Raw genomic sequence first — 25,501 nt, forward strand, 5'->3', positions numbered from 1 at the left:
TTTTTTTCTGTGTATTCAAATTCAATTTTTATATTGATTTAAATATTTTATGAATAATGGTACTAAAAACCGTTTAAAGCTCTTACATTACTATAGAATTATTTTCCAAGAAAAAAGAATGCGTCATAAATAAAATTTGATTTTGTTTCACACTTACTAAATTCAAAACCGAACAGTATTGATCATATATTTCACTCACACTAGGTGTGCTAATACATTTAGAACCAATAAATTGTAACTTAAAATTTAATTTAGGTGCCGTAGTTGCATTTCCAAATACTTTCACTATATGATCAATTGATTTTAATATCATACGTTCCATCTGTAAATGAATAGATTAAACAGACACGTGATAAGATTAATGTTTCAATCTTTATTGGACATGAAATTATTAGATTAATTAGTAATAAGTAGTTTTGTACTTTTATGTATGTAAATTATATTATATGATGATAAAACAGTAAATGTCTATTTAAAATATTTGACTTTTAACATACTTCCAAACTTATAATAGTTGTTACACCTTTAAGAAATTGCGGAAGTGTGTTCGATGTGATGCCGTCTATTGCGCCTCTTTTTATTAAAATCAATATGATTTTCTTGTACCAGTCCTTAGTCAAGTACGTCTCTTGCTTTCTGAAGTCATGTTCTAAAGTAGCCATTAAGTCATCGAGGTCTCGAGAAAATTCGTTAAATCTAAATATAATGTCAGAAATCGAATTGTACACGATTCGCTAGTAATAATAATGATTATGTACACTACTACAAAGAGAAAATTAATTATACTTATAAGATTCGGCGTTGATCATCATCTTAGGGACCTGTCGTTTTGTAAAATACAGTATATTGATCGTAGTCGGATGAGTGGTGTGTAAACGTTTCATCAAAAGCTTTTTTCTTTTCAAAAACAACGGATAGTTTTTGGTTTTACCCCCCACACTGGAAACGGTAGAAAATACAATTTGAAATATCATCACGCGTCCACGTCGTTAATAGAGTTAAAAATCATTATACTTACGCCGTAATCAAAGGTTTCTCCCGCGGTGTTACCGGTAACGGTTGATCAGAGTCCGGGATAGGCTTTACAATACCTTCAACTTGCAGCTTCTTTATCACTTTAACATATTCAGCTTTCACTTCGTCTATGAGAGACGCCGAAACTTTAGTTCTTTTCCAGCGCACAGTTTCCGATTTCTAAAATATTCGACAGGTGTTTAAGAAAAAATTATACGAAACGTATATTGGCGCACCGAAGTGTAAAATATCGTTCGTTGTTTTATATTACTTCGAGTATATTTTCTATCCACGATTCTTGCATAGAAGTCGGTTCTACTTCATCAGCAAAACCCCTGAGCAGCTTATGATAGTAAATCTGCGGCATCTTGACTTCTTCTTGACGTCCAGCCGGTGTCGATTTTCTAGCCATCATCAAGTCAATTTTCTGAGTTACAGCGCACTCGTTCCTAAGAAAGATGTAGCGAGTGAATATTTATTCATCACAACATTTATATTCATAACTTAGAGTGTTAATTAATTTTTAACTTTCAAATTTTCGATATCTTACTTTCCTGTTTTGTTCGTTACTATAAGGAAGTAATTATTGTTAAATTTGGTCATGATTAATCAAACCCTTCGTGTCCTCAAAGCAGTCGAATAATTGAAAAATACATAGGGTCGTTCTTTCGTTTTTTTTTTTTTTTTGAATTTAATCTAAGCGATTGCAATCATCAAAAAATATATACCATGTAAATTATGTACATAAATATTTCCAAGAAAATATATGTTTATAAAATTTATCATAAACCTACTAATTTTCAGAAAAATTAAAATATACTTAATATTTAATTTATTTTACAAAATTGATTTTTATGCGATTATTTATAAATATTTTAGTAAAGGTTAGTGATACAACTTGATATATCTTGAGTAAATATAATTTCTAAAGAAAAATACCATAAATATACATTAAAATTATTGTTTTATTGAAACAGTATCGTTTACATTATACTGAGCTAATAAAAAAACCCCGAAAAAATTATAACTATAAAATTAAAAAATAATTGACGTTGATTTTCCATAAAATTACTGAAAATAAAGCAATTATTTAATAACTAATTAAATCTATTGGTATTAACCATCTCTTATATATTCAATTTTATTTAGTTAACTTAAATCTTTTACGAGAACTTTAAACTAATAGAATACATAAATCAGAACAGTAAAAAATTAAAATCTCTTCATATGAACTTATTGCATTTTTAAATGACACATTTTAATGATGTAAATAACACGAACAATCCATTATGTGTCTGATGTACTGCTCTAGGCTGAATTAATGCTATAGGTATCTCTGATAGGACCACCACCGACATAGATAGTTATGAGTTCTGACAACTCCCCTTAATCAGTCGAAGGAGTGTCATAATGCACGTAGTAAAACGACATGCGAGCTACAATAATTTCTTACCGGTTTTATTTTCGACTACATTACATGATCAATTTATGTGCTGTTGTGTCAAATTTTAGTTTACTAATTGATTTTTTATACTCCAATGAAATAATGATTCTACAATAGCATTTGGCATAGCTTCCTCAGTTCCAGATTTGAAGCATTCAAAATAAGCTTACAAACTCCATCTCCAGATACTGGAATAGGAAAACGATCAACATTATCTTTCCCAATAATATGGGATATTTTGCCATTCAAATTCACAGTTAATAGACAATTTGAATTAAAAGCTTTTTTTGCATTGTCATTATTTTTAAATTATTTTAAAAATAAATACATTAAATTATTTAAGATTAAAATTGTAATTAATAAAACCTCGTTAAAGAAAAATAAATAACTAAGTAGTAAATATACTAACAAACTCATTTGGTTATCTCTACACGAGTATGGTTCAATAAAGTATGAAAAAACACTATGCAAATGCGCATATCATTATTATAAGTGTACAAAAAATTATCTTTCGAATGTATTAAATATTCTCAGTTTTTGGTTACTTTGGAAGATGTTCCACAATGCTCATTAAGCAACAGCATATTGATTTTAATACCGCGACGACGACTAGACGCACGGCCTCATTTTTATGATTATTACCTAAACACTAATTACAATTTTATCTAAATATTGCATTAATATAGAAATTATAATTATGACCTTTCCTTTAAGGAATTTTTATTTTGTCTTTACTCAAAATATATCAAGATGTATCACCAACCGTTTCTAAAATTATTATAAATAATCATATAAAAACAAATTTTGTAAAATAAATTAAATGTAGTAATCATTTTTCTTTAATAATATTAGGTTTATGAAAAATATGTAACAATATTTTTCATTGACAATATAAATATATATATAAACTACACTTTATACATGTTTCGATAAGTGTCATATTTTTTTTTAATTAAACTCAAAAAAACGAAAGAGCAACCCTATTTTCCGATTTTTTAACCACTTTGAGATACATAGAGGGATTGATTAATTTTAATATTCCTATAAGGTACAGCGCTCACCAAAGTCACATAACGTGTGATCTGTTGAGTGATATGACTAAGGACCGAATTTATATGCACAAAAAATCCTCAAAATATGCTTCTAAAAATGCTGTAATATGCTATAAAATATGTATTTATTTTTAAATATGTACTTAAATATTCACTTAAAATGTTGTTTAAAATTATGTACAAATATGTGAAATGTATTATAAATAAAAAAAATAATCATTAATTAATACGGTATTAAAAAAAGTATAAAAAATCTTTTAAAATATTTTGTCATCTTTGTCGCCATTTACATTCTTTATCTTCAATCTATAAAGTATAAATACCCACAATAATAAAAAGTGAAAACAAAAATTGAATTCATATTTTACCATATTGCATTGGATGATATGAGTATGTAATCTTATCTTTGGAAATAAACACCGGTCGCAATTTTATCGATATTATGTGGCAGTGATCGTGAAAATACGACGAAAACGAATATATGTGTTATTAATTATAATATGTATTACAAAACTATAAATATGCATTGAATATGCATTTAGTAGGTAAAAACGTTGAAATATACAAAATATGCAAAATAAAATTAGTTTTATTTTAATAAGAAAGATCTAAATCGGGGACAATGCTCATCAGATTTCAAAAAGCTTATTCCAATACATATATGCATTTGCATATAAATCCGGTCCCTAGATATGACCAATAAGTAACAAGTGATTTGTGTAACTCGCACCAAAATTACATGATTTTCTAATGACAAGTCATTTCTATGTTTTTTTTTTCATTTGCCAAAATGTCGTCTGAGGATGAAGACGCTATTGCTGCAATAAATTTAGTAAATTATTTAAATTACAATCAAGGTTCTACTGTGCGCAAATACTGGGTCCATCCATTTTGGCGTAAAAATTGCTGTTCCCGTGGTGTATACTCCGTATTTAAAGAGTTAAACGATCCTGATCGTTTTAAAAGTTTTTATTGAATGGAAAAATCGACATTTGAAGAGTTGGTTAGGTTAGTTGGACCAGATATTCAGAAAAAAGACTTTTTACTCTGTAGCACATGTCGTCAACCTATCAACGTCTATGCGCTTCTCCACGTGACAAATGACAAAAAGTAGTACAAGCTCTATTATTTTGCGCGACAAGTAACAACAATATTACATATGATCTGACATGTCGAATTGGTGAGCGCAATTAAGTGATTTTTCGTTATAATTATAAATAAAATTTTACGAATGGCACGTTACTAACACGTTACTTGTCATATCACTCGTCAGATTACGCGTCATGTTACTTTGGTGGGCGCTGCGCTTAAATGAGGACTACACTATATAGTTGCTATCGCGAGTACAATTTTATCAACTACAATAGTAAATACTATTGTATACAAATACATGTATTATAATATAATATATATTGTTTAAATATTATTCACAATAGTAAACACTCACATATAGTTTTTGATTATAGCACTACGATCGCTTGTTTTTTTCTTTTGTTGTACAGTTTTGCTCTTATTCAAATATTTACTGATGTCCGGCATTTTCGGCAATTTCGGCACGACCGGGACGGTGTCCAAGAACTGTCTGATCTCTCTCTCATCGTTCCAACCGGTATCATCGTAAAACACCGAGGGTGAACATGTTCTACGAGGAGAAGTTGAAAAACACGGTGGAATATTGGACAATATTTTGTTCGGGTACAATAATGGTTTGTTTGAAGTCGATGATCGACTAAGTGGTACATAATCTTTGCTCATCGCGACGAATGAAGACTAAAACGTTTTTCATCCATAACAGAAAAAAAAAAATTAAAAATTAAACATTCAATTATGATTATGAATTATGATCGAAAAAATGTGTTTTTTTTTAAAAAATTTGACTTATTTGTTTTTATAGTAGCAATGTTTGTAAGTATAGGCGAATATATAGATCCTAGAGTTATAACACATCTGAATTTAATAACGAAAATTATTAGCATTTATTTGATTTAACCTAGCTTATAGACGCAATTAAGGGAAACTAGCGACGATTAAGCCTTCCTCTTACAATGTATGATACTTGTTTGCTGTTATTTTTCCTTGATAACTATTTGATTGCGTTCAATTTTAGAGAGGGTCATAGAAGAACTTCGACTACACTGATTTTAATAAATATTTAATTTGATGAAGACCTGATAGTGTTTGACTTTCGGACCCGTTACGTTATAGTATTTATATAAATTCAATAGAACTGAACTATTACTATAATAAAGTAGAATTTCCCATTTTCGTTTCTTTCTTTTTTTATATATTTACATATTTAACACATACACTATAAACTACAAGTTTCCCAATAATGTTATCAATATTTAACGTTCCTGAAGTATCCACTTTTACTCATAAAGTTCTAAAATAAAAATATATATTCTCTTTATTTATTATAACTAAGCTAACACATATATTGTATAGCTTAAAATAAAAACCATTTTGATTTATAATTAAATAACAGCAACAGATAGGAATATATTTATTACAACTAATAAAGTAGCATTACGGCCACTGTTCTTATTATTTTTACTAACGTTAAATGTCTAAGTTTAAACATCGAATATTTTAAATATTCACATTGAGTAATAATAAAAATAAAAATAAAGTCAAACTTAAAATGCAAAACAATATTAAAATAAATAGGTAAATATTTCCTCTCATCTCATTGTATATCAAAAAATCGTCGACAAAGTATTATAATAAAAATATTAATCATAATAATGGATAGGTACCCAATTAATTATCATTAAAACATATTATTAACGTTTGTGAATAAAATTTAATAACAAATTAGTAACGAAAATATATTATATTAAAACACCTGATTTATTGAAGAATAAAGAGTATCGAGATGTCAACCGACAAATTTATTAAATTATAAATTGCTTACAATATTTATAATTATGTGTATGTATAAAAATAATTCATAACTTACTTTCCTACTTAATATCGTCAAGACCTAAACGAGAATATTCTTCCTCAATTTTTCTATTCTTCTTCAATACTCAAACATTCATGGCTGCAGTTACAATTGATTAGTTTTAACTCGATATGAACACAAACAATTAATAATATTTCGCTATCAAGTAATGCTTTGTGATTAATAAATGTTTGTATCATACTTAGTATAGTTTTATATTATGGATTGTCTCACGGAAAACGAAACAGAACATACACACCAATTTAACAGCAAAAAAGTTTCTGGATTTAAAACCGAAATACACGTAGTCGCGACACCGTTAAATTACGATATCCGTAAATAACTGTCACGAATTTCAAAATATTTCATGGTATATTTCACAACAATGACACCCAACGATACAATACAACGTTTTAAATACATTAAACCGACCACCACATCGTTAACGAACCGTGGATTGTGAATAGATCAAACAGTGCGGATATCCGTTACCAATCGTAACCAAGGGTACCAACAGGGACACACGCACATACACAAATACGTATTCTACTAGTGTGTTCGTATTATTGTTGCTCACCCTCGCTGATATTACTCACCGTCCGTACGAACGCCCCTGAAATATTATATTTTCACTAAAGTAATGCGCGTATTGAGATAAGACATATTGACCAACGTCTTGGCGTTTGTCTTTGAGATTCGTTGCTATTATTTTATCGTTACCCGGAATCGAAAATGTACTCGTATTAATGATATCCTGAGTTTAGATTTTACGCGCACGCGTATGACCAATGATACCAGTGAATTAAATCCTTTAACGTGTCAACGTATTCTCAAGTCAAATATGAATCTTATTCGATTCGTAACCATCCTATGTGCTTACGAATCTTTATTTTGCACATTCTAATCCTTATAGCCGCATACAAAAATGCTTACAACTGTCTACGTCTATTTGTTTTTATTACATACACTGTTAAAATGTTATTATTTTTATATGCCATGGGTACAAAGAATCATCGATAATTTTTCAAACCAAAAGTGTTTTCGAAGAACCAAATTTGGCTAAATTGTTATTATAGACATACACTCTTAATATTTTAAAAAACATACATTTCGAACTTCGAAACTCTCATTTTATAACATTTATTTGCGCGCAAAACTTTTCATAAGTTTACTGGTAGTTATATGAATGTAGTTAGAATTTTCACCACTCGGCTTTAGAACCATAATTGATTAATTTATAATTAGTATAAAAAGATAATCTAATAAATCTTTGTTATCGAATCAGTATTTGTATTTTATTAAAACAGCAATTATCGATTTGCTTTTATGATTTTCAAAACATATTTTCATGTTTTTATTAAAACGTACAAGTGTAAAAATACCTGTTTTAAGATTTCAATTTTGATAAAAAAAGAAAAAAAACTTACATATACATCAATAGTAAGGCGAAAGGATAATGGTGAACCCTATAATATTTGATATATTATTTTATCGCTCCCATCAGAAGTAACATAAAATCCAATGCCCACCCTGCCCGCTCCTTAGTAAAATATATTTCATATCCTACGACACAACTCGCTTCAATATGAAATAGGTTCCCTGCATAATCTAGACTGCAATTAAATAAAACCCCATGTGACATATTAGATGAAAATGACGGAAAAAAATATTATTTTTATAAAAAATAAATTTTAAGAATTTACATTTAATAAAATAATATCAAGCAAATAAAAAATTAAAGTTTCATCAATTTTCAATATTCTTTCTCCGGATAAATTATACATTTAAATATAAGTTACTGCAGCGTTTTAAATTAATGTTACTTTTTAGGTTAGCTAATCTAACTTAACCTAACCGATTCGTAACTCAATTAATTTTGATAAATCATCATGTTTTAATTGAAAATTAAATGTCCGTGTAGTACGAAAACAATATCTAAAGAAACTGATAATACTCGACTGAGCGAATTGATAAAATCATAAAAATACATAATAATATAATTTGTTTGGTGAATCACATGAGTATTAATATTTGTGCAGATACTGCAACTCTGAACATGTTATATGTAGTCCGTGAAAATTAGCGTAAGTTTCTAAAACTCCGTGTCTTGGATGAATAATATCTGAAACTTAAAGAGCCACGTGGTCAATGTTTCTAATATTATAAATAATTAATACTCTCCTAAATCACAATCAATATTGCATTTTCATTGTAAATGTTCAAAAATCAATAATATTCGTCTCGTTAAAACTAGAAGATAATCATTCTTTGAATATCCCGCACACTATTCTAAACTTTAGATACCGAGTAAGTTTACGGTCAACTTCATCGACTGCTCTTAGTTTGCACTGTTTATTCCAGGGGTTCGTGCAAAGCCGTATCCCAAGGTCTAAACTATACGTACCGATGGCAAACTACATTTCAAGTGTTAATTACACGGAAACGGAGGAAATGGTTGATAAATACTTGCAGTATTTTTACAGGACACCGGTTGAAAATTAAACCGTAACAGGAGCGACGAACACCGACTCGTCGAATCATTCGATAGTCGAAACACTCCTTGGAGTTTAATGCTAGCGGACAATGACATACGTGTAATTCGTTTTTATGTTTTTATTTTTATTCTTATCTTTTTTTATTAATTAAAAAAACATACCTCGACTTCATCGGGTCATTAACGTCCAAGTGACAAACTTAATTCGACGCACCGTTATCTGCAATCTGCAAACATCATTATTAACCGGTATAAAATGATCCAGTTGGTTGCGAAAATGATGCTATGAGTTTTGATGCATATAACAATTATCAATATTATGGTTCGTGCATTTTTTCTGGAAAATTAGAATTTTATTTAACTTATGCTCATACGTGTCTAGCCTTGTTGTATTGTCCTGATGGCAGAAAACATAAATACAATTCAGGGTTCAGACAGACGTCCCATAGAAAAATAATTTTACCATTTTTTACCGAACACATAATATTAATATTTTTTTTTTCTATAACTTTTTTTTTCAATTCTATGCTTTCCAACATCAAAATCGATACAATTTTTCTCAGCTTTTTCTTCTGCCTAGTAAAGTCTCCCGTATCCGGGAAGAGCGTATATCAAACAGTTTCGAACTGAGACCTGAATATTTTCTACATTTGAATAATATCATATAGGTACCACACAGTGGATCCCTCCGGTAGCGTACCGTGGGTTTCGAGAAGTTTTAAACGGAAAAACTAGTTTGTTTGAAATGTATTAACAAGTCTACGATGTACGACGTTTTAAATAGAAAACAAAAATTGTACCAAAAGAGTTTAACTTTTAACCTTTGAAATCAATTATAATGATAATAAATTATATTATATATAAAATATAATATAATTTCGATAAAATAATCATTATATTAATTAAATATATACACCTGGTTATTGGACTACAGCGTTGAACAATGATGATCCGAATAACAGGTGAAAATTACGCAAACGAACGTACTTGATATTGCAAACATCTCTAATTACTGTAACTAAGATAATAATAACTCAACTAATATTCAGAACCTCATGGTTGATAAAAATTATATCAATATTTTGCATTAAAAATACATATTATCCAAATACATTTAGTTAAAAATTTTAAATTCAATATGATAATTATTATATTGATTTTTTTTTGCGATATATTTAAAGAGTTCCTTTATTAATATTTAATAATATTAATTAATTTTTACATTTTAATAATACTTACTTATACTTTAATTTCTAAAATAAAAAAGTAGGTAATACCTAACCAAACTAATTAACTACTAATTAACTGAGAAAATTAAAATAAAACAAAAGTTAATATTTCTTAATAATAGTAATAAAAATTATAATTATGAAAAATAACAATGTTATAATTTTACTATTCAAATGTATAACAATTTAAATTAACTAGGCTATGTCTATGTTTATTGTTTACCATAATCACCCTTTCATAATTTTAACTGCTCTAAAAGATTGATTCAGTTGATTGTCATTAATTTTTATGAGCTAAGAAAAATACCATTGAGCAGTAAAATGTTTAGTCACATTTTAAAATATTTTAATTCACAATGGAAATAAACAGACAAACAAAAATCTGGTTGTTAATATTAAATGGGTTAAAAATAATTCAACACTTCTAATGCAATTGTTGATTTGGAATAAATCTTTCACTTGTTAGTTGCTAACGTTGACAATTTGTTTTTGACATTTGCTCGTGAAATATTTTTCTATACAATCTTAAAACGTAAAACGTCATTGCAAACGAATTTAACGTTATAATTATATAATAATAATACGGAAGCATATCGATTAATTATGATGACTAACGTGTGGAACTTTGACTTGCCGACCACTCCAATGGACATGGACACTGAGATTGTAGACTTCGAATTGTGTGATATGGTCAGAGGGGAATTTTTGAAAAAGCTGTACGAAACACTAGAAGAAAATCTAGGCGCATTGATTAAGGACTGCCACTTTGATCAACAGATATAATAACTCGTATATAGCCGAGATGGAAAAAAAAGGAATCAGGAATTGCATGGTGGCCAATTTATACCGCGAAGGAATGGCGTGCATAGTATGTTTTTTAAATAAATTAAAACCACGGTTAAAGTCCAACACTGTCAATTTCCTTAATCTCGCATGCATATGCGGTCGGAACCGAGGAATTGTTGTGCATCAACCGTTTAACATCACAGGCACACTAAAAACTTACATTTTTTTACATACAACTATATTTATAAAATATTAATTATGCATACCAGTTGGAGCGATGAAAACAATTGGTTGAAAATTGTTTATATTATTCGCAGATCAATGACATACTATTAAGCATTAATACGGGATCGATGCATAATTCTCTAAAGACAATAATTGTAAACAGCAACGTCGAACTGCAAAGCGAAGAAATTCTTTCGGAAGGAAAAGCGGCAGCAGAGGTGAATATCACATCTTCGCGCGTAGATGAACGAATGGACATTGAAATATCCGATGATGATAACTCGGCAACTATCGCTTAAAATAACTCTAGTGAATTTAATGTTCCACCTGTTACCGTAACCAATAAAGATGCGATCCTTGCGACTCACACCAACTTCGGTAATTACAACTGTCCACTTGTACAAAAAATGCGTTCGAACCGTTTGAATCGAATACAATGGTAGACATCATGGACATATTTTTGGTTTTAAATTGTCTGCGCTTCATCGTTGATCAATCTATCACTTGCATCGAGCCGACCTCAATGCGAAACAACATCGTCGATGCTGTGGCGACCAATCCAGTGAACAGTGCCCACGTTGCCGAAACATGAATTTCGCAGGCAGTTGAAGGAGTTGTCGGAAAAAGTACGGATCTGTATGAACATAATGCTCTCACCGCTACTTCCAGAAGACCACCGGAACACGACTTGGATTCCAACTCTCCCAATCCGAAGAACAATTGATATCCTTCAAGAGAAAAGTCAAGTTGGTCGTGGCCCACATGAAGCCATACTACGATGCGGGTCGTATTACCAAAACTATGTTCAAAACCCTCGTGGAATTCATTACCAAAAACTTCACCTTTCATAACTACGACCCAAGTAAGCTTTATATATTATATTTTTTCCACGTCTAATTCTAACCGCATTGATTAAGCCTTTTGCTGGTGCAAAAGTGAACTTTTACAACATATCAGATGCGGTTGTGTGAACTTTTTTAAAGTTGATTTTTTTTTTTTTTTTAATTTTGTAGGCGAAGAAACAATAGTGAACGGATTTTTCGTTGTAAAAATTGAATACATTTGCATTTTTGCATCAACTGCCACTTCATCGTGCAGTAGTTTATAGGTGCTATCTATTTTTTTTTTCAAATCCGGCTGAATATTATAGGACAACATGCACACCCTTGTTTTTGCAAGCATACCAATCACACTTTATTTTTATAATTTATCACAATACTTTGGCTTTTTGCTCTTACTATATCAGATCGATCTTTAATTAATATCATATTTTAAGACACATATTTGTCAGTTGGTTTGCACAAATTTGTATTTAGTTACATTTCATGAATTAACGATTTTTGTTGTTCACATTTTTTTTGCCAGTTTGCTCTCGTTTTACTACCATTATAATGAATGATCACTGTTTCAAAAATTTTCTAACTTTTATTTTTTTACGCGTTATTTATAATTGGGCCCGTTCATCAATAAAAAAGGATAATCTATACTTCACATCGATTATCTTAATGTCATACTAATATGTAACTTGACATTTACTATTAAGTATTGTTATGTACTTATACAATGTGTTAATAAATCTTTTTTTTTTTTGTATAAAAATGTTATGTTTTAATATTTACAATAATTTCTGTTACGATTATGCACATCACCTCCGGTCCTATATGAATCTAGGCTCATGATGTTTTATGCATTTATTAATTTTTAAAAACTTTTAAAACTAGCTTACATAGTTTCTATTCAAATAGATCTGTTCGATCGAGCAATAAATTATGAAAAACACTGGTTGTATGAAGTTACGACATAGCGCCACGTTTATTTATTCTCGACTTTTTCTTCTCTTTTGATATGCATTAGTAGGATTTTTTTTTTTTTAATTACAAATTATTATCTTTGATCTTATGAGAACCTAGCTCCTTTGGTAATACTATACCTCAGGCGAACGTCTCATTGCCAGCGACCAGCAGCTACACGGTCATTCTGCAAAATAAATTCTTAATTTAAAATAAACGTCTCGAAGCCTCATAAATCTAATAGACAATCTACACTTCTAAGGCGGTGATAGTATCGTTTGAAGTTATGATCCCTTACCGGTAGACGATTATTATGTAAAATAATTATATTTTTTACTTTAAATTATAAATTAGTTGGATGGTTTTGGTATTGAAAAGCTCGTTTTAGTTCTGTTTTTGTAACTATAAATCAAGAAAACACTAATTATTTATTTTATTTATTCTTTTTTTTTTTTTGACCTTTAATTAATTGCTTCAGCTCACTATGAAAGAATTATATAGCTTGTTTCGAAGAAAATATGATTTAAGCATGGTATTAAGTTTTTAATTATTTAATTATTTTCATTTTTTTTAGTGGATAAATGCAATTTAATATACGATATCCCTTGCAATAGATGTGTAGTGAAATTGATTTACGAGACGCCGAACCGAGAACGAATTAATTGTGAAGTATAATTTTTTAAACGTACTACGATCGGAAGTCCTGAATAATGCTATACACTATGAATGAGGAGCTTAACTTGAACTTCGATAGCCCGTGGTAAAACAATTCAGTCTTGGTCTTAGCAGGAATGGCTAGGTTATATATATAGTTAATAAATAATTAAAAATAAATTTATTATACAATTATGAATATGGTAACTATTTATTACATATTAATTGTATCTCAGTTTTTTTATTTAAATATTATTAACGAGGCAATAACAAAATTAAAAATATTTTAATTTACATTTCAGACATTTAATAACGTATCCAATTGGACTAGATGTTGGGAAATCAAAATTAACAGTGACAAATCAATCTACAAAATATTTGGGAACATACGTCGACTCACAACTAAACCGGAAACATCACATTCACCAGAAAAAAACTATTTTAGCTGGCAGAAAGACACACAGAAGTAAACTTTTTATTGTACTTAGCGATGGTTAAAACCAATATGAACCTATGGATCATCACTGTATTTTGTTTTATTCGTAACTCTTCGGTGCAACATAACTTCTACTCGTGAATATTAACCTACTTACATACATACCGTAATACTAATACTATATATACCTATATATTATATATAATACAGATAATTAAACATAATTTGTAAAACCTGTACATTTTAAACATAATATATAATTTAATCAAATATGATATATATTTTAGTGATAGAGAAAACGAGTGGTTGGGTCACGTGCGGTGGAGAGATAAGAAAATATTAAACCACGATTAATGCTTTTACCTACGCATTCGCACATGTACCCAGGTTAAATGTTAATTGTTATTTCGTTGATAAAAATCATCGTGAAAAGTACATGTCCCCAGATACCTCATCAATAATATTTTAGATAATAAAGGCTTAGATATTTTGTATATTTTGCATTTTTTTTTTTTTTATTCTCTACTTGTGTTAGCAAATATATATAGAACAATGTGCTAAAAAATAATAATTAAATATAAACATTATTTGCTACTTGAACATTATGATAATAGGCCAGGATTTAATTAAAAGTCAATTTTTTTTTTTTTTTATATATGTGTTTAATAAATGTACAAAGATAGCTCACTTTTTCATCAATACTATTGCTCATTATCATATCTATATCCAAAACTATCAATACCAAACACTTTTTTAGGGCGCTTACCTACCAAATTATGTTGTATGTAGCCTATCAGAAAATATTCTTGAAAATTATTGAACTTTATGATTTTACATTATCATATTCCTCGTACAATTTAATTTACATTTTCTTATGGTTGATTTGTCGATATTTGTATACACAAACATTTATATAAACCTACATTTATATAAACCACAAACCTGTGATTTTAATTATTAAAATAATCATACAATACTTGTCTTCATAATAATCATCACGGTAGCTGGTTAATATTCACTATAACAACAAAAACTTACTCGAAAATTATATTATGTTACTATTGTTTTGTGTTGACTTGACTGCGTGTGTCTATTCTCATATTTTGCACTGTGAATTTTTATTTAACATATTGCATTAAATCATGCACATTTTATACAGGGCTTGAAATCGATTTCAAAATCGATTTCAATTATCGATACAAATCGTTAAAAATCTTTTAGAAAATCAAAATCAATATCAAAATCGTTAATGGTTGGTAATGATTTTCAAAATTTATATTGAAATTGAAAAAAATTAAAAATCGATATTTTATATCAAAATCAAATTAATTTATAATTCAACAGCCAACAGGTCTATTTGTATTGTCAATTCGTAGACATATTTGGTAATAATATTGATTATGGCTATCATACGATTGAGAACGTTGTACCTTTTTGGCCGAACGATTGAGAACACTTAAAATTAACAAAGAACAAACCGCTGACCCAAAAAAAACCCAAAAAATGATACGATTGAGAACGAATTTATGTGCAATGTTGCCATAGATTGCCATATCATTTATTTAGCTTCTGAAAAATTCATTATATATACAATAAATATTCTAGAAAAAGTCATAAACTAATAATTATAATCGTATACAAATAAGCGTCTATTAATATGTAATATATAATATAAATAAAAAATTAAAAATATGTAGGACTTATAAAAACATCTAATACCTATATAATGTATATATGTATAATGTATAAAAAAAATTGTAAAATATGTACAACTTATAAAATTATGAAATATATATGTATAAAAATGAAATAATTCTAAAAATAAATAATACGAATAGACGAATAGTTTGTGCGACGACTGCAAAGCCTAACTGTCATTCTCCCGTATCTGAATAGGCCAGTGTCGGGTTAAGATGAGGAAGGGGGTAGCTGACCCGGACGGCAAAATTTTAGGGGCGGTAATTTTTTGACAACGTCAACAATAGTTTTGAAATTTTCTAATGTAGGTATATACTAGTTTTTAGGAAAAATTATTAATTTATTATTGAAAAATATTAATAACAATTATATAATATTATAATTATAATAGTTATATTATATTATATTAAGCCGCTGAGTTATTTCGTCAGTGTGCGTTTAACATATCAACGGTAAAACCATATTATTATTATTTAGCGCTCGGACCTATACATATTTATTTTCATTACACTGATATAAAATTTTGTTTATTGTATTTCTTATATACATATATCTCTTATCTCTAAGTGAGTATTTATAACCGTCAGATTATTAAATTCTAAGCAATTGTTTTTATTCTCTCTCTCTCTCTCTCTCTCTCTTGTCTAGTGGTGATAGTTGTCGTCGTTGACGAATTCTATTCACGAATCACGATTGACTAGAAAACAAACGTGCTTTATATTTTATTTTCAATCAATGTGAGTGGAAATCGCATACAAATGCTTATATTAAAATAAATTAGTTTTTCGAGTTTTTTTTTAATGTGGAAGAAATTGACGATGATATTTTACAGAGAAAAATCAAAGTAATTAATAAATATTTATAGTGTTTATAACCGGACCTTGAAAATGAAATTATACAATTTAAAACAATAATGAAGTATTTTTCAAAAGATGAAAAATTATCTATGCACAGTTTTCTTGAAGTATTAACAGTATCAAAGTTAAACGATTCATTTCCTATTTTGGAAATAACTTTAAAACTTTTTATATTTATGCCATGTTCAAATGCTAGCAGAGAGAGATCCTTCTCAGTTTTAAAGAGTCAAGAACTACCAGAAAACATAATGATGGATGACAGTGGCGCAACCAGGGGGGTGGACTCCGGGTCTGGACCCCCCCCTTGGTATGTATAATAGTATATTAATATCATATTCTAGATATACATATTATAATTTTTTATTATTTGTATATTAGTTTATTTTGTCAGACCCCCCCCCATGAAAAATTCCTGATTGCGCTACTGATGGATGATGAAAACAAGAATGATATAATACATAATTTTCATAACAATTGAACTATTTATTACCAATCAGCATTTCGTCTTTGAAGATACGTGAAGGAACATCAATGTAAGTCAGTGATCTACGAGAACACTAACTTTTTATTTGTACAAACATAAGTTAACGGCAACTTACCAAAGAAAAATGTTATAATTATTCAATCATTGAAAAAATTATCTATTAACAGATAATAAAAATATATTTATATAAATTGCTATAATTCTCTGAGTTCATATTGAGACCTTAACTCTGAAAGTCGAAGCCTTGCCTACATAAATCGTACATTTTTTAAAACATTAACTAAATTTCCTATCGGTGTTTAATATATAAAAACGAAGGTAAACACTAATTTGATAAGTGTTATCCGTGCAAATTAATAAGCCATTGAGAACGCCAAAGAAGCAACAATCAACATGTCCATAACGGTGAACACAATGAAGTTCGTATTACTGTAATCAGAGCCAAATAATGGTTATAGTATAAGGTTGCTATTACTTTTGGTAAGGCCTTTTAACCTGAAAAAAATTTCATTTTTCTACTGAAATCTGTAATAAATATTAATTAAAATAATTGTATTATATTTGTATATTGTAGTATAGTGACAATTAATTGACAAAATATTATATTTGTTAGCCAACGATTTTAGAACACTGAAAGTGGGCACTTTCAACTCGTGGACCACGGCTGTAGACCTCCCCCCCCCCCCCCCCGATCAAGTCTTGGCTGTAATGATGACAGACCGGACAAGAAGTCTAGCAGCATATTTGTTTTTCAATCCTCTAAAAATAGACTCGCTACGGTGAATGCAATATTCATGTTGGCCTCAACTCAACGAGCGGAGAACTAAGTGCTATATAAAGTGTACGGACATTTGATGGCGTATCAAATATCGGTCGTTTAACGGCAGCAAATGGATCGGCGTGCAACTCGACACTATTGTATCGGTTGGTTCCAAGGGAACGGCCGTTTCAAATGAACCGAACGGTCGAAGTCCTGTAGAAGTCAACGTACACGTTGGTGTATAATAAACGTCACTTGTTCGGACGATTTAATTAAAATGAGCTGTAAAGGTTAATAGTTCGTTTCTATTCGAGTACATGATTCTGTGCATAGACGTGCGCACGGCAGGGGGATATTTGTAGGATCGCCAGAATTTTAAATCTCCAAATCGGTACATAATATTGAATGACTGTTATTTTTTTTTATGAAACGTTCATATGGAAATAAATATAACATTTTGTAATTTAAATATTTATTGGCCAATACAAAAATAAATTATTATTGTTTATAACTATGCTGATTAGTTAACCATAATACAATGATATACTGTACAATATTATCTATGTTATTAAATAATACATTATTAATTGTTATATTACCCCAGCTTCTTTTAACCGGGGCAAACTGAATGATCGGTTGGGAATGTTCCAGTCAAACCGGGACGAAAGGCAAGTCTACCGTATCTGGTATTCGCGGGCGACCCCCGACACGTTGTAAATGGAGCTATACGATTGAAGTCTAAGTGTAAGGGCTCCGTATTTTCACTGTTTTAGTTCAAATTAAATGTAATTAATTCTAAAATATTCGGTAAATAATAAACGATGTTTCGAAACTGAAAAAATAACTAAATTTTCTAAATCTTCGTGCGAAAACTTGCTGCGATAATATAATGACTACACTTGACTACTAAAGTACAATCATAAATAATTGAAGCTATCAGAGAAAAACATACGAGATTCAAGGAAAACCTATCCATTGGGACTAATACACCACTATATACTTAAACAACATAGTTTATGGAATATACTTACAAGTTTTGTTCAGATAGGGTCCAAAAGTATTGTAGACGCCCCTGAAATACTGGTCTGCGAAAGCCGATGTACGTTTGTTAATACACGTGCGGCGTACAGTAATATTTCACATTTATTACAAAACAATTGGTGTGAATCAAAAGTTCTATACAAGAAAGTGCTCGATGATTAAAATTCTAAAAATAATGAAAGACACATGTAAACATCGTATACGTTGTAGATTAAATTTCTAGTCATGCCTAGTGTTGAATGTATGATTTTTTATTTTTATTTTTGATTTTTGGTTAGTGGAAAAATGTGTCAATCCAAAGCATTAGTATGCATGTCTTATCTACTGTAAAAAAGTTCAACAACATTAAACTGTAGAATAGTTTTAATTTTGTTTTGATAGCAAATGTTTTTTTTCGAACTATAAATATTACACTAGCCGAATTGCCTGGGAGATATTTAACTATTTTAGATTGTGGCAGTTTCAACTTAAAAAAATGTTTTAGGTCCAAAAAAACGTATAATCATCGTGTATTCTAATAATTTTTATTTATACTATAGTAATTAACACGTGTACCACTTCAAACGGTAATTATGATAATTTACAAATTATAAAAAATATATTTCTGAGGTAACCAAAAAGTAGAAAAATGTCCAGAGACCAGAACCCAAAACTGCTTTGATCTACGATTTTCGAAAAAATAAATTTTTTGAAACTCCTATATAATATATAATATATTAAGTAAATTATATCAAAATTCCAGATGTACAATATGGTTGAATGGCTACACCCTGATTAATGAGAAAATAAGTAAGTGGTATTTGAATTATTCATAGAACATAAATTGGCTACGTTGCTCTAAAGCCATACGTATTAATAATACCACTTTATATATTGTGTGGTGCAGTGCTCGAAATGAGAAAAATTAAATGGGGACCTCAATACAGAAATTTAAAAATTTCCTTCCAAGAAGCATAATTTCTTAACACAAAACCGTGGGGAAGCTTTGTCTCACATCCCCCAACTATAAAGCTATATTGGTCTATAGTGTGAACACAAAATTATACATTAGATCTAAATCATATAGGCTTATTCAACACATTAAATTATTTAAAATTAAGGTCTTAAAATAAAATATAATAATAAATAGAACAAAATTCATAGTAGACTATTTAAGCCAGTCTGATACTGCAGTCCCCCACCTTACCTGCATTTTAAATACCTACTACATTTCAGCTATACATATTTATAGTAGCCATAGACCTTACACTTATACGTAGGTCTATAATAATATCAAATAAACAAGCTATATAAAAAATATAGGACTATACAATATGACGTAAACCATAAAATAGAATAAAAGATAATAAAAATAAAATTAGAAAAATTCATTATATCGTTGACATCAATTTAACATAGACTTATACCAACATTTAAAAGATTAAGTTTTTAATATTTCTTCGTTAGTAAAAAAATTAAAATTACTTATTTACATTTAGTTAAATAATACAATACCAAATTGACAAAATGTCCTTAGCAAAAATTAGATTGATTTTATTGTAAAAATAAAAATAAAATTCATATATATATATTGCTCAAATTTTGTATAAATTATGAAATTGGTAACTTCAATAAATATAATTGACTGTATTTTTACAAATTAGGTATTTAAGATGGTGTTCAAGGTTCATCATTCCATATATCATGTTTAAGTTGAGCATCGCGAATCTTTTTCTCTGAATAAAATAAATGAACAGATTAACTATAAAAATTCATTAAAATAATTTATAAATTGAATTACCTTTGGCATTTGCCAACAATGTACGTTCTGCATTAAGAAGATCTGTTGATACATTTACCTTTAGACCCAAAGCACTACTCACTAGACGTCTAGCCATTGCAGAACAAGTCTTAGGCCTAGTTGCTGGAAGTGGTGTAACTGTCTCAGCTTTAAGTTTTGATTCTTTGATAGCATTCTTAAGAGGTCTCGTTTTCACAAGAGCAAATGGTGTATTTAATGCTTGATCAGCTACTCAATAACATAAAATATTCCATAAATATATAACTATAGTTCTTAAAAGCAAGCATTTTGTAATATTCACCTAAAAATGGACTTTCAAATACTGCTAATGCATGAGTATCATTAACCCAAATAATTTCGAAATGCTTTTTGCGGAATGCTGCAAATTGGTTCATTAAATCAACTGTTTTCAGATCAGAAGAAAATCCATAAACCTCAATGACACACTCCCCATCACCCGAACGTTCTTCCATTGTTTGATGATTGCGATAATCTTCTTTAGCACATTTTACTTGTACTTTACCCATTGTCGAGACTAACTAAAAAAATAAAAACTTTAGAAAAAAAAAAATAAAAATTGTAATTAAATATATTTTACAATCATTAAAAAGTAATAAAAACAATTGCAGAATGTACAACAATAAAATCACTATAAGATAACTAATAATTATAAAGTCTCTTATGAAAAATTCTTTAAAAAAATGTATGCAAGATATATTTCAATACATTTTTCTCCTATTATATTAATATCATATTGAATTTTAAATTATTAATGAAATCATTTATAAGTTTATACTACTTATAACAATATGTTTTTGCCAAATTAATTCAATTAATATTATCAAATATAAACAAAAATCTTGATAACAATAATGAAATGGATTACTGGATTAAGAACTTATGCAAAACATAAAAAACTATAATGAACAATGAAAGCAAGACGAGTAAAGAAAATTGGCTGACCACTAATTTTAAAATTATTAATTAGATAATAAAATACAAATAAATAACTTACTTCTTTCATGAGTAATGGATGTATATAATCATCTTCTTTATCATACAAATCTTCCCAACTGCATTCATCTACATTTATAACTTTTTTTTTCTTTTTCTTTTTCTTTGTATCTATTTGTTCATTATTTTCAACAATTTTTGGAGACTTCTCTATAACCACTGAACTTGGTTGAACAATTAATTCTCCAACTATGTTTTTAGAACTATTTTCTTCTGAATCTGTCAATGGTCCACTAATAAAACTGTCATCCAAACAATAATGCAGACAATTTGAATTATATTCAGTTTCCAATGCCATTATAGAACTATTAGAATCAACAACTACATTTTCTAGATTAATATCATGATTTATTTTAATATTATCAACTTTTGAATCCATCGTTATATTATTTATTTGAGGTTCTCTTTTTTCATTTGGTACAATTGTGCAGTTAACATCTGATATTTGAAAATCAGGTACGTTAACTAAAGCAGCATTTTCAGTACAAGTTTGAGAACTACCAACAATTTCAGATACATTTTGTGGAAGACTTGAGGTCGTTGAAATATTATTACAACTGTTAAATTTAGTTTCCATATCATGGAATTGTAATTCATCTTTTTTCAAGGTAGGAATTTCTTTTTTAACTATTTCATTCATTTTCAATTCATTAGAATTACATGCATTAGATACAGATTCATTAGAATTATATTCATTAATATTTACAAAATCAGACAAATTACTAGAAGACGGGTCTGAGGTCTGATATGATACATCATTTAATGAAAGTTCTTTATTTATGCCATCAAAAACCATATTATTTGTTAAGTCTACAAAGTTAAAAGAATTAAGTGACTCGAGTACATTATAATTGTTAAGGTTTAACTTTGGTGATGAACTTTTTATATTTTTTGAAGATAAAATCTTATCAGAACTATGTTGTATTCCAGAGTTGGCATCTAATTGATTGGGACTACTTAAATTTGAATTATTACTTGAGCTATTAGTATTAAGGGCAGTATTACTAGCTAAACCTCTAAGTGCTTTAGGTATATAAATAGGAATATCTGGTCTTTTACATTGTTTACGCCGAGTTAATCTGTAAAAAAATTGAAAATTATATATAGATTTAATACTTAGTAATGATCTACAATAATATAACTATAATCAATTTTACTTTACTTTGAACTTGTATCTAATTTTTTCTTAGGCAAGAGTGACTGCAATAATTTTTCTTGAGCTTTTCTTTCGTTAGGTGTTCTGTATGGCCGATTGATATTCGTGTCATTTTCGTCAAGTATTTCATTAGATTCTTCTAATGTTTCACAAAGCCTAGTAAAATAATATTATTAACATTTTTGTACCTATCCCTTTTGTAATATTGAAAAAATTATTAAAAGTAAAATTTTATTAACATATAATAATTAACTTATGAATTTGATATGAAATTTATTAAAATATGTTCTAATTAATAATGTAGATTTTTTTTTTTTTTTTGTTTTTACAAAATTAAATTTGTACTTATTTATTAATTTACTATAAACAGAAATAAACAATAAAATATTGTTGAAAATTGAACATTAGTACAAAATGTGATATACTAATTAATTGTTAAGATAAATGAGTATGGTAAATTTAAAAAGAATAATGAAAAAGATATTATAGAACCATAGTCAAATTATTCAGATTAAAAAATTGATGTGTTAAAAGTAACATTTTATAAAATGGTATCTACATAGAAATGTTAATTCAACATTAAGTCTTAAAATATAATATTACATACTTAATACATTTAAGTACTGATGTTGTTAAATTAATGTCTTAAGGAAAGAAACATATTCAAAACTTACATACGTCAAATTCTTTAACTTACATTGGTTTTAGTGATGAGTGATAAACAACAGTACGTCTTCCGTAGCTATTACCAATGGAAATGGTGTTCAATTCGTTAAAATAATTTTGTACCAAGGTGTGTATCAGGAAGCGATTGCGTGCGTTAAACGGCGGATATACCAGAACGACTTGTCTAGAGTAGCAGTAAGTAAACGAAAAAACATGATGTGAGCAGATTTTAAGTACAGCGAGTAAAAATAACTGTTTGTACAAGACTATACGCACTTGTTATCGTCCGAAAGGAATGTTCTGGTGTAATGTCTGACATCGGCCAAGGCTATTTCTAAAAACGAGCATTCACCCGCTCGCAGGTTCAGTAAATCCAACGACTCCATAAACAGTTCGACGGATTACCATTAGGAAGTTGCACGTACATTTGTGACACCCGACGGAATTGTGGAACACGTCTTGGGGCGGTGTTTTCCGACGGGTTCGGTTTTGGATGAAGAGCACTTTGAGAAACGAGAGAACGTCGCCTCGGACGAGAGCATACACGACAGAGTGCGCGAGATAACGGAGTACTCACCGCGATGTCGTCAACCAATAACGGCGTAAGGTCTTTTGTGAGTCGATAACGCTTATCAATCATATGATGGACAGCCTTGAGCAGTGTTGTTATTGTTGTTGTTACCGCGGTCGCGATGTTTTCAAACACGACGCGTCATCATCGATAGAGATGGCAAAAAAAATATCTATATATTTATATATTGGCATCGATAATATAGGCACATCGATATTTTAGGTTTTCGATATATCGTTTACCGATACATCGAGGGTCAGGGAAATTTTCACCATCCCTATCTGGGGGTGCATTCTCAAAATGAGTTTATTGACTTACTTGGTACAATAGCACATGATATGCTAATTAGAGAAATTAAAAATACTGAATTCTACATCGTATAAACAATATAATATAATATATAATATAATAATAATATATAACAATTAAATAAAGGTTTTCAATACAAATACTATCAGTGTGATTAATTCCTCATGATTTCGGATATTATGTATACATTGAATAGTGTTGTAGGAATATGCGTTTCTACATCAATTACAAATTGAACTCAAATCCACTTCATTGACATGGACGATTCGCCTTAATTAAATTTTTTTTTTAAATAAATTATTTTAATTTAATTTTTTCGATATATCAATATTTTTGGTGAAAATATGTCGATTATATCGGGGTACAACGATATTTTCCCTTCGATAATATAGGCACATCGATATTTTAGATTATCGATATATCGTTTACCTATATATCGAGGTCAGGGAAATGTTTGCTATCCCTATTCATCGGGGGAATTCCATTAAATACGGAGCGAATTGAAATGACGACATGTGTTGCCGTCAAAGCCGTATCTCTTGGACGGTCCAGGGTGTCTGACCCCCTCCCACCCGAAAAGTCTTCAATATTTAAAGAATGTTTAAAATACTTATTTATTTTTAATACCATCATAAATTTTCTGTCTAAAATGACTTAAACTCCAATTAATCATGGACTGCTTTTAATTTTGTATCATAATATCGTATGAAAATATGATATTAATTTTAATAAGAGAAAATTAAATCTTTTTCTGTCTTATTTTTAACCAAATATCAAAAGTTAAAATCTAAATTCAATAAAATTACAGTATACATGTTTTGGACCCCTCCTGAAAAAAATTTCTAGATACGGCCTTGATTGCCGTCATAGTTAATCGACATCAGGGCTCAAGGTATAAGCGAGTTAGGTGCAAGGTTGTAGCAACCAAATATTGTGCTCGGGGTGAAACTTCAAAATGCGGCCTTAAGTATTTTAATTTATAAAAAAACTAGTGATGGATCGAACCTGATTTTTTAAATCGAACCGAACTTGAACCGAACTGTAAATTATTTTTTCGAACCGAACCGAACCTATTATGATTTTAAGTCGAAATCAAA

General features: G+C 29.0%; 2 protein-coding genes across 2 annotated transcripts in view; both read right to left on the minus strand.

The window, feature by feature from the left end:
* Positions 1-6,955, minus strand: part of LOC112681680 (dynein heavy chain 12, axonemal-like) — a 31,509-nt gene extending 24,554 nt beyond the window's left edge. The window contains exons 1-7 of the mRNA XM_025551963.1: positions 6,470-6,955; positions 4,958-5,280; positions 1,286-1,463; positions 1,019-1,194; positions 787-939; positions 498-696; positions 158-322 (exon numbers count right to left, since the gene is read on the minus strand). Coding sequence (XP_025407748.1) covers positions 158-322; positions 498-696; positions 787-939; positions 1,019-1,194; positions 1,286-1,463; positions 4,958-5,265 — 1,179 coding nt within the window. The 5' untranslated portion in view covers positions 5,266-5,280; positions 6,470-6,955. The remainder of the gene's footprint in view (positions 1-157; positions 323-497; positions 697-786; positions 940-1,018; positions 1,195-1,285; positions 1,464-4,957; positions 5,281-6,469) is intronic.
* Positions 6,956-20,406: 13,451 nt separating this feature from the next.
* LOC112681679 lies at positions 20,407-24,122 on the minus strand. The gene is made up of 7 exons (XM_025551962.1): positions 23,801-24,122; positions 23,556-23,708; positions 22,865-23,014; positions 21,704-22,781; positions 20,990-21,227; positions 20,689-20,916; positions 20,407-20,623 (listed from the first exon to the last, which is right to left on the minus strand). Exons 1-7 carry the CDS (start codon positions 23,908-23,910, stop codon positions 20,568-20,570), a joined length of 2,013 nt encoding a protein of 670 aa, XP_025407747.1. The 5' UTR covers positions 23,911-24,122; the 3' UTR covers positions 20,407-20,567.
* Positions 24,123-25,501: the final 1,379 nt, after the last annotated feature.

This window comes from Sipha flava, unplaced genomic scaffold, assembly GCF_003268045.1.
Source record: "Sipha flava isolate LNK unplaced genomic scaffold, YSA_version1 194_pilon_pilon, whole genome shotgun sequence".
In the NCBI taxonomy this organism is placed as follows: domain Eukaryota; kingdom Metazoa; phylum Arthropoda; class Insecta; order Hemiptera; family Aphididae; genus Sipha; species Sipha flava.

What these genes read in the sequence shown, in the direction of transcription:
- LOC112681679 (XM_025551962.1), bottom strand. Translation starts at nt 23,910, where the DNA reads ATGGAGTCGTTGGATTTACTGAACCTGCGAGCGGGTGAATGCTCGTTT. An exon ending in TTCCTTTCGGACGATAACAA is followed by an intron (nt 23,709 to 23,800) that starts GTGCGTATAGTC and finishes CTGCTACTCTAG; the next exon opens with ACAAGTCGTTCTGGTATATC. An exon ending in AAATTAGATACAAGTTCAAA is followed by an intron (nt 22,782 to 22,864) that starts GTAAAGTAAAAT and finishes ATTTTTTTACAG; the next exon opens with ATTAACTCGGCGTAAACAAT.